The 11410-nt window shown below is 36.3% G+C and overlaps 1 protein-coding gene across 1 annotated transcript; it reads right to left on the reverse strand.

Annotated features, from left to right (window-relative positions):
* Positions 1–242: 242 nt before the first annotated feature.
* On the reverse strand, positions 243–11000 carry LOC115925244 (coagulation factor VIII-like). The gene is made up of 12 exons (XM_030988874.1): positions 10917–11000; positions 9277–9424; positions 7935–8095; positions 7434–7574; positions 6763–6907; positions 5917–6033; positions 5233–5447; positions 3815–3962; positions 2891–3033; positions 2061–2129; positions 1310–1496; positions 243–385 (listed from the first exon to the last, which is right to left on the reverse strand). Exons 1-12 carry the CDS (start codon positions 10998–11000, stop codon positions 243–245), a joined length of 1701 nt encoding a protein of 566 aa, XP_030844734.1.
* Between the last annotated feature and the right edge of the window lie 410 nt (positions 11001–11410).

Raw genomic sequence — 11410 nt, forward strand, 5'->3', positions numbered from 1 at the left:
TTCTCATAAGGGTACATTTTTTTAGGTGCTACATTTGCACGGAAAATTAGGCCCTCCGTTATGGTTATGCAGTCATTTTTCAAATCTTCGGGATGTAATATTCCTACAAATGTAAGTGCCTTCAAACCTGTATTTACTAATGTATATTAAGGTCATCGATTTCATTACAGACGTGTATGAAAACACGCGCTTACAAAAAAAAAAAAACCACACAAACAGGAACAACAATAACATGAACAGTTTTAAAGATTTATATGACAATTACCTATGCAGTTATTTCCAGTGTCTCTCCTAAATCTAGACTGACAAACACAATAGTAGCTTCCTGGTGTGTTGCTACACTCGTAGGTACATCCATGATGAGTACCTAGGCATTCATTTATGTCTAGGTTAAATGGGAAGATAATGATACGAATATTAATAACAATAATAATAGTAATAATATTAAAAATAATGCTGACAACGAATTTTGACAATAATGATAATAATAATAATACAGTACTTTTATGCCGCATATCATGGGCGGCGATCTTTGGGGGGGGGGGGGGGGGGGGGGGGGGGGGGGAGGGGGGACGGGGGACACGTCCCTCCCAGAAAACTTTAAAACTGAAGAAAAAAGGTATAGCAAATACAGCAACACACTTTTAGGCTCTGGAGGGCCCAAGAGTGCAGCGTTTAGACTAATACAAAAATTACGGACTATAAAAGCGATACCAAATTGATACACGATCTGCCCTAGCGTTATGCTTCTCGCCCGAATTCATCCCATAGTCAACCCGCCAATAGTGCGTAACTAACCTAATTTCCACTGCGCAGACAGAGGACTGGATGCGAGAACCAACAGCACAGCTAGATAAGCAGCGAGTTATGGGACCATACTGCTATAGCTGACCTGAGATGGCGCTACAGGGAATTTCGAGGTAGTGCTTCTAGTAAAGTAAGGCTTTAAAGGCCGTCTGTACTAGTTTGACAAGGAGGGATTAGACCACCCAGGGTGTTCACTGACACGCGGCTATCTCACCAATTCAGCTCTCAATTAACATAAGGAAAAGAGGATCATGGGGGACCAATGGTCACCGATTTGGCATTGTTTTCTATAATAATAATAAAATTAATAGTTCAGTTCTTGAATAGCGCATAATACGTTATGAAATAACATCTCTACGCGCTTCCAAAGAGCTACAAGTAATATAGTGGGGCTTTAAGATATTCCGGGATCATTGAATTAAGACAGTGGTAAGTCAGTAACGGTAGTTTGGAAATTATGCGTGATTGGACTCGGAGCCAATGTAGCAGACACAATACATACCGTATTGACAAATGATGGCTCTCTTTTGTGGCATGCAGTCATATGTCTTCCAATCGAAGCAGGCATAGGCATCCATGTACACACATACTCGGCCATTTGGTAGTTCATCAACGGAACCATTTAGAGCCAATTGTGAATAGTCTAAAGGTGTTCCGTCGGTCCATTTGAACTCTCCTCCTATTTCCCTCTGTTATCAAAACGGGTGAAAACAAAGTATGCGATTGCAGATATGCCTTGAATTGCTATCAATCATGATAAGCAGGTTACCTCTTAAACTTCTAAGTGCCATTCAAATTATTATTCCTATGTCACGGTGCATATCCCAATTTTTCTCCATCTCCAATTAGTCCTGTACCCATTTGGTCTATTGCTCATAGTCTAAGTCCCAATTAGTCCTGTACTCATTTCGTCTAACTTCCACACGGTCTTAACGTCATGTGAGGATTATCATCATTTATGATTAAATTATTAATAGACCATAGGACAATAAACTATATGTGTATTGCACAAGCTGGTAATTAGGCCGATAGGAAATAAGACTAAATAAGCAATAGACCAAAATGGGTAGTAGACTTAATAATTAGACCAAATGATCTGTAGACGAAATAATTATTAGAACGTGTGAAAAGTAGACGGACTGGGTGTAGATCGAACGGCGATAACCCGTTAACTATGTGGTAGATGATATATTAAGTTAATTTCCTTCTGCCTCTGAACGGACAAATATGAGATACTATGGTTGAATACTCACATCAAGTCCAATCACAAAACGGTCATCTTTGTCATGAAGCAGTGTTTCACTCTTACTTGTTATGAAACCCTAAAGAAAGAACAAGATATGAAATAATCACGATTGCAATATTATTAATAATGCTATATCTTAAGTAACCAATTTTACTTTACGAATCCCTAGTAAGGAGGCTAAAAAAGAAGAAATGGTTTGGTATTTTCAGGTACCTCGTGGGATATCAACTTGAATGGTGATACAAATTGTTTAAGACTTAAATTAGGAGCCACCTTTATATGGAAGTGGCGTCTCATCAACACACTCATGAAAAAAAAAAACACGCACACACACACACACACACACACACACTTTCTTAGTGACGCCCCTCATATGATTCAAATGATTTTATTTCTCATGCAAAACATAATACAAGAATAATCATTTCACAAAAAGTGTGCAATGAAACGACAAAAATTATAGAAAAAGCACGAGAAAAGAGGAACTAACTTGAAGCAGAGCTTGTTGAAGTGTAAGTTCCTCAGATGCTGTTTTACAATATAACATGAACAAAGTATGCTTAGAAATCAATAAATAGAAAAATATGTAGCTCAGAAATTGAATAAGACTTGATGTTAGCGGGAGGATTTCCAGCGGGAAAGATTTGTTCCCGGGATTTGTTCACAGAAACCTTCATGCAGAAATACCATGTCTCCATATTATTTATCGAGGGATCTGTTGTAAAATACGGGGATGGCTCTCTCTCTCTCTCTCTCTCTCTCTCACACACACACACACATACACACGCACACTTACACTCTTGAGTGCACCCACACATCACATGACTCTCATCTCACCTGAATTGATGAGGTTTTGATGTCGGCAGGGTGACTGCCAGGAATAAAGATCTGGTCGCATGCTGAAGGGCTTTCTTCGTCCACTACACCATAACAGAAACCTTGGTGTAGAAACTCTCTGTCGCCACATACTTTATCGGCGTCTTATAAGAAAATAATGCAATTAACATGATTGATGTAGCTAGATTTGTTAGATTCTAGAGGGGACTAATGCCCCCTCAAACAAGTGAAAAAAATACTCTGGAATCACGCCTGCAGAAATCATGGAGAAAATATCTTATTTTCACACGATGTTCAAAAAGTGAACTGAAGGGCATTCTCAGTATTTAACATGTATATCGTATCGAAATAAAGTTCGGATTATGTAATGAGCCACTAACTTAATTATTCGATTTAAATCATTTTATTTTCACATTTTGATAGAAATCACAACAACAAACATTTACAATACAAAGTCGATTCCAAGAAATAACACAACAGAACAGAAGTATCAAAATATGGGGGGACAAACGAAGGCCAAAGGCCTATCAAAGGCTTGTCATGAACTATATAAATAATTAAATATAAATTAAGTGGTACAACTGGAAGACAGAAAAAAGGCAAACATACCGTTTTATCACGGTCGGTTTAGCACGCATTACCCTAATGTTGATGTACAATAACAAACATCGTTTATCTTTTTTGTTTATGATGAATTTATTTTATTATTTTGGTTTTTATAATCTTTATAGATATTAGTGTTATTATTATTGAAATTATTACGATAATCGATTTTTAATTATAATTATTATATTTACTATTGTTATTATTATTGATATTATTACGATGATTGTTTTTTTTATATTATTACTATCATTATTATTGTTCTTTTTAATATTATTATTATGATTATCATTATCACTATAAATACCATTATTAACTCACCATCCAATCGGCAGCCCACAAGTTCAAGTCGTATAACTCTCGGCTTTGTCATATCGGAATCAGGACAGACTCGCACAGTCCGACTGAAGAACGCCCTCTCGAAACGATGTGTCGATACAGTGTAGGGGTCAGGCACATTCTCGAAGTACTGGAAAAGTAATACAAATAATATCGTATATGGTATAACCTCATTGAAAACTGACTATTGTTCTCTTTTCCGCGTATGATTATTTGATAAATAAAAGATCAAGAAATAAAAGAAGACAAAATTGATGAAATAATGAGTAATAATATTCAAACAAAAACTTTACTCACTAATTTTTTTTCAAAAAATGAAATATCAAGAAAGAAATGAATATAGAAAGAAGACAAAATTGATGAAATAATGAATAATAATATTCACACCCCTACTGTTATACCATATCAAGAAATAATTTTTAACACGAAATACCTACTTCAGATTAGAGCATATAAGAATTTAAACAAAATGGAGGGTATGTAAGAAGAAAGAGAGAAGAAGAAGAAGAAGAAGAAGAAGAAGAAGAAGAAGAAGAAGAAAAAAGAGTATTTAAATGTATATTTTTGTATATTCATCATGACCATGTATATTATATCAAATGTATACTAAAACAGGGCCCTATGAATGTCAATTAAATGTTGTTCCTATGTTCATATCTTGATGCAAGATTGTTCATGTGCATATAAACAATTATCCTAAATGGACACAATAAAGAAATGAAATGAAATGAAAATGAAAACAAAAACTCTTCTCACTAAATGGTTTAACAAAATGAAAGGCGTGTCAAACAAGCGAGAAAAAACTTCTTTATGTGATCATAAACATGATAATGACTAAATACAAATGCTCATTTGCATATGACGTGGTTGGACGCTGCATTACAAAAAAACAACTTGTATGTGAATTGCAAATGGGGATGAAAATAATAGTCAAACACGCCACCTCAGCCTTGTTCAGTATTGAGCAGTAAACCGCGGTTGTATAAGATGACGTAAAGTTTTATATTTCTGTATCTTTAGCTATTAAAGTGAAATATGCGCAAGATTTAAGTGACGGTTAACCGCGAAGAAAGAAGAAAGAGCCTTTATTTGTGTCTCAGAAGTGACAGAAATGTAAAGCGCACAACGCTAATTTTGCCCGATATATGTGAACGCAACTTAAAGGCAGGGTACTCTACTGGCACTATTTCAGATTTACGTATACCGGCTTCTACTGCTTGCAATGCCACGATGTGTCAACAGCGATGTCCCACAATGCATGCGTGATGATGCTTGCATACATGAACCGGAAATCGCTCTATGTTTACCTTCAGCGAATGATAGCGCTATTGAAAATACGGCAGTGGTAGCGATGTCGGTACAATACATACTGCCTATTATTTTAATATATGTGATTTTACCATTGTTTCTCCAATGCCATTTTTGTACTCTCTCCACAGTGACTTCCCTGAGTGTAGCAGTTTATACTTCACTTTGAACCTGGTAATGAAAGTCGGCCCGCCGTTAACAAAACCTCCTTGACTCATGATAGCATGGAAAACTTGGACGTCTTTAAAAGCAAACTGGAACCAGATATCATGGTCCTTAGTCGTCGGGAGTACACATCCAGTGAAACCTATGAAGCAGACATTCAGAATTTTGGAATAACCTAATGAACATAGCTAGTGGTGTGATGTATGTAGGTATTGAGTAACATAGGTGCGAAACAAATTTGGGGCCCCGTTTTATCATGTTTATAAAATTTGTTAGCAATAACAATTTAGTGATAAAGATTTACAGCGAAACTACTCTTACCAAATAAAATGCAATGTAGTCAGTAAATTATAACATGAATGGTAACCTGTTATTGATTACACGGTTGATAATCCAGGGCCTTGTTTTGCCCAATATCCTTGAGTGTCGCAGTATGCTTGCAGGGGGAAATAGAAATAGCAATTTATGCTACTTATTAAAGCTAACATCTAAAAGTATTCAACTAAGGCCCTAATTCAACGAGTCCACATTTCATTCTTGGAGCGTTGGATACACTCCCTGTTCAATACGCAATGAGAGACAACGGGGCGGGGTTAGGTTTAAGCGGCTACCTGTAGAGTCGAAGTGATGAAGCCGAGCTTGATCGATGGTTGTTTCATTGCACCCTTTGCACGTTAGTTGTTTTCTGTCTATAGTCCTAGATTCCATACCCAGTCGTTCGCTGCATCCTAGACGAAGAAATTGAATTTCCGTTTTCAGGATGATCTTTTAATCATTTTAATCATTCGAAAAGAAAAATAACGATTTGTTGTGTTCCCTGAAGCAAATTCCAATATCCTATCAATCTCCAAAGGCCTTGTCACTAATGTTACCACGTACAAGAGAAAAGTTAACTAGTTTTAGGAATGGGTGAAGACTCTTGTCTGCTATACCATTATTATATGTTGTATGAAAGATATCCAATAGCGGATTTCTCTTTCTTTCCTGGGGGGGGGGGGGGGCGGCGGCAAATAACCCGTTTTTTGTTCTAAAAACAAATCACGAACATCTTATGTACATCATCGGAAAATGTTGACCCCTTAAAGTGTCTCTTTTAAAGTTTTCCCTTTCTAGATTTTGCCACTTCCCTTTTATAAAATACTTTATGCACCCTTGAAATAACTAAAGGTCATGAACGTTTGACAAATCATACTTACTTGAAAGGTTTTACAACACAAATTCAACGAAACGGGCCCGTACCATATTTTAAAATTCAGTCATATGGGGGTAAGGGGAAGGAGGGGGGGGGGGGGTTCGTGAACGTTTGACGAATTATAATACTGGAAAAGTAAATCAACACGACCCTTACCCCAATCAATTAATATCTTAGGAAAAATTTTGCCACCCTCCTTTCACAAAAAAAACTACTCCCAGTCTAATGTGTAGAGATTATGATAGGTTCAAGGGATCATACTTACTTGAAAAGTTACATCCAATAAGCTCCATTCTGAGGCAGATGTGTGTAGATGTACTCATGGGGTAGAAGCGGGCTAAATCTACCAGCTCAAAGGGTACTGTAAAATTAACCCGTGAGATGCTTGTGTTGTGGTATTCGGCGTAAAACTGAAGACAAAAAAACAACAAACAATCAAAAACGATTCGGATCATTTGTAATAGACTTGAAAACAAAGTTGACGGTTTAAACGATGCTATAAAGTGTTATTCAAAAAACGTGTTATGAATACAAAGTAAAAAAACGTAGTTTATTTGTTATTTGTGTGATAGATGTGACGTTAGTTAATACAGGTAGTACCCATACTGTTTTACAGAAGCAACCATTTTGGTCATCAAAATCTGAAATTGTCACCACTTTTATCATTATCGTTAGTTTACATTACACAACATGATTGCGAAAGACTTTAGAAGAAAAATAACAAGCCGAGGTCTTTTTCAGTAGTCCTGCCCATCAGCTTTTTTTTAAAAAATATGTGAGCACCACAATGACATCTTACGTAATTTGTACATCATTACTATAGGTAATGAACTTGAGTATTTAAATAGCCCTCGAGTTGATAACTTAAACATCTTTGCGATTGTGATCGTTGAGGTGCGACCAAAACGTTTTCTCAAAAACGTATTCATTACTTACAATCTGGGTTAAGTTAAGTTCGCCAGCCTCTATCATCTTATTTGATCCAAACCAGAGTCGGAATGAGTCTATCCGGGTACCGGGGTCAATGCACTTTCGAAGAATAAGGGCTGACATTCGAAAAGGCTCACTGACTGATATCTGTCGGGAATATCCATAGGATGACAATAGAAATGTTATGGACATTTATCATATATGGTATTACTCTATTAATTCCAAAACAATCGATTTTAAGTTTGTCAAAAACGTCTCGTAAGCTGTATACCTCAGTCCTAGCAGTCAGCTAAAACAAACAAAACAGAAAAAGATACGCGTCTGTAAAACCCAAATAGAGCACCAACACGAACTCGTATAATAAATAAATGAATAAATAACAATCTTGACGAAATCAGGAGATGATACGTACGATCCCCCCAAAACCCTTCGGCAATCCTCAAACAAAACTGACTATCAATTTTATACTCTAATTAACGATGCTCAAAATAAACAATTATAACTTACCTGAACCCAGCCATTCGGTGTCTTTGGAATCCAACCGGTGGTGTAATAATCAAATGCTCTTAGGGCAGCTAATACTGACCCAGATGTTCCCCCATCATCTGATTCCTTGACCGATACACCTTCCACCCTCCCTCGCATGGTTCCAAATTCGCTATCACAATCTACGAAAAAATACACAGCAAACATTGTGCCATACTATTACATAAATAAATAAATAAAAACGGTGCTTATAAAGCGCTTACCACCGAGGTCTCTATGTGCTTTAACCACCAAGATTCAATGATAAACATAATACATATTAAACAAAACCAAAAAGTGCAGATAAACCTACAAATTACAATAAATATGAAATATATAGAGTAAGTTAATCATCAAAAACAACTTTGAATAAATGTGTCTTAAGACAAGCTTTGAATTGGTTAACAGTTTTAGAACGATAAGTTTCCTGTAAGGCTGAAAAGTAATTTGTATACTTCCTCAACCCTTTTGTGTCAGTTGGGAAGAATCCCACAGAAGGAATAGCCGTTAAAAGGGGAGCATTTTTCGATGTATATCAATGAAAAAGCTGAAAAGTATAAACAACCTTCCACGCCACATGAATGTGTAATCCCATACCCAAATTACAATGCAATAGATTTCCAGCAACATTTAGACAATTTCTTGTGAGACATATCGAAGATTGCGACATCTCATCATGTTCATAGTATACCCCAATTCCTCTGTGCTATTAGTATATTTTATATGGACAACCATTGGAACTATTGTCACAGACATTTACCTCTGGTTTACCTCTGGTAAACTACCCTCTGAAGCAATTAACCATGGACAAATTTCACGGACAGCTTACCCTATTAAACGACGTTCCTTAGGACAATTACTCATTTACAAGTATCTCGGACCCCACCCCAGAAAAATCCCTACACATAAATTAAACTCCCTCTCTACATGAAATACAGAAGAGCAATACGAGAAAATTAATCTTCTCTTTACTTTTTTCCGAAGGTGAGCTCGAAACTGAACTGTGCCCCGAGACGAATTCAAGGGGCCCGGTGCAGTCCCGATATCAACGGGAATAATGGTTTTATTTTTATTTTATTACGAACAAAAAAAATAAGCAGTCAATATTTGTTTTTTATATACCGTATCCAAAGTGTCAATTCTTAAAAATAATATTTTAACAAAATATGCCAGTTAAAATAACCAGGTAGTGGTTCAAGGGAAATGCTCAATCATAAATGAATTTAAGCAAGGCAAATGTAGAAATGAATGCTAGATCCCAGGTCCCCTAACCCTAAGCCTCTATCATTATGATATAACTCGCATGATACCATCATAAACTAACCATTATCTTGACATCCTAGGATTTCGAGCCTGAGACTAAATGGGTCGTTTGAATCCGAAACAGGTTTGATTCGAAGGCCAAACGTCCAAACAGGTGGATCAAGGAAAACGGGTTGAGGGCACTCACTGTAAAAGATCCCTGGTAAAACCTAAGAAAATAATTAGTAAACAGAATCGTTATAACAAGTTTATCACTTAACCTAACTGAACTTGGTATATTATACTGACTTCTTGGGTATTGGAAGTGTTTAGGTACTTTGTGGGGGGGGGGGGAGGGAGGTATGTTCCTAATCCATATTATTGGAACATTTTAAAGACTAAGGTCCATCTACAAGATTTGAAGATTAGAAGAGTATTGAGGGTGTTATGTCGTAAGGCATTTAAGTTACTTACGAATAGATAATTTTCGTCATGTAAATCTATGCTGCTTATATTTATATTGGTATTTATATAACAACCTACATGTGTATTGCAGTAATTGTGGCAAATTATTATAACGGAAATTTCATTATATTACGGACACTCAAAATAAAATTATTTTGCGGGACAGTTATTTGAGGATTGCTAAAATATTGAGGGAGTGAATTCTGAATTAATGAAAAGAAAGTGCTTCTGTACCAACTTTGTTGGTAAATTCTCCTAACCAATGCATTCTATTTGAGGGTTACTTATTTTCTAAAGGAATGGCAATTTGAGAACTGCTAAAGTCTTCAGGACGCTGTTTTTTCTACGTGTACTTAGTTACTTGCCTTAGGGGAACTGTCCACACCCATGTACGGTATTTGAGGGTCGGCAGCGTATTCAGGACGTGGATCGAAGTCGATCGTGAAGTTGTGAACCAGGTTGATACTGTGATCTTTGTGGCTTCCTGTTTGTAAGACCACTCCAGTTACGATAGTTCTACCGAAAAAAGTTATCTGAAATAAGAAATACGACCACCGACGTGATTTTATTGCTGTTATAGGTATTAAATTGCATTGTCATATTTTGTGAACATGGTTTAAGGAACTATGATGTTACTGTTTTTGTTCTTACTTGTATATATACATTTGCCTTCTTAAAAAAGGGGATTCTGTTATTAAACTCATGTTTTGTATGTAACATTTGTATGCGTTATTATTCAGATATGGCCCTTGGAAGATCAATACTCGATATTGAAAGGCAATCCTGTATAAAGAAGACTGAAATATATAAATAAATTCAAAGATAGATCGAATCTAAAGTCAATGTTTTGGAAAGTTCGATTTTTATTTTCTCTGTCCAGTTATCCAGTGCATAATGAACGAATTGTATTGATAAGGTAACTTAATGTAACTTTTCAAAATATTGGTTGTCGCATACCACGACGTTTTGTGTCCGGATAGGTTGTGAATTCCGACAGTTGATTCCATAAATCTTCTAAGACATATATTATATTATAAATGGCTATAATTAATAACGTTTAGTGTTATTGAAGGCACAATTTTAAGCTTTCCTTTGGCAAAGCGCCCGGATAGACATCATAGAGTGGTCTGAATTGGATTGTTATTAAATATTACTTACTACTTATTACTTTGGACCCATTGGAAGAACAGCAATTAGCCCACTAGGGCACTACAACCCATGAGTTATGCATAACAAAACGTATTAAAATAAACTTACCGTTATTGCTGGTTGGGGATCGTTAGTATTAGGAACCCAAGCTGAAGGACCGTGTAGTCTGGCGTGGCTGGCACCATGATCCATGTCTATCTCGCTGCTAACCCTAATCTGATTGTCCTCAATCCATTTACCTTCCATTCCCAGAGGCAGCATACAGTGGTCTGGGGGATCAAGAGTCAAAGCCAGTGCACGTTGCGTTACAAATATACCACGGGTGTTTTACAAAATTCCTTTGTCGAACTTAACTCTAAATTGGACTTTTAAAATGTACGGAGAGCCATTTGTAGCCTTTACAAAATTATATTCAAAAGCGAAACATCAAGTATTTTAGATTTTTTATTAATTCAAAAACATTAATGATTCGAATCAACATTTTATGCCTTTAAAAATAACATGTACAAAATATTTTCATAGATGCTAACGGCATTCCATAATTGTGAAGTCCAACTTTGAGATAAGTTCAACTTAGGATCTTTGTGAAACACCCCCTGGAC

The sequence above is a fragment of the Strongylocentrotus purpuratus genome, unplaced genomic scaffold (genome assembly GCF_000002235.5).
Source record: "Strongylocentrotus purpuratus isolate Spur 01 unplaced genomic scaffold, Spur_5.0 spur5_scaffold_18, whole genome shotgun sequence".
Taxonomy (NCBI): Eukaryota; Metazoa; Echinodermata; class Echinoidea; order Camarodonta; family Strongylocentrotidae; genus Strongylocentrotus; species Strongylocentrotus purpuratus.

Excerpts from the sequence above, each read along its gene's own strand:
- LOC115925244 (XM_030988874.1), bottom strand. The coding sequence starts at position 11,000 with ATGGATCATGGTGCCAGCCACGCCAGACTACACGGTCCTTCAGCTTGG. Across the intron at positions 6,908-7,433 it reads AACTTAACTTAACCCAGATT|TTTTACGCCGAATACCACAA; the intron begins GTAAGTAATGAA and ends TTTTGTCTTCAG. Across the intron at positions 6,034-6,762 it reads TATTGGATGTAACTTTTCAA|GATGCAGCGAACGACTGGGT; the intron begins GTAAGTATGATC and ends TTCTTCGTCTAG.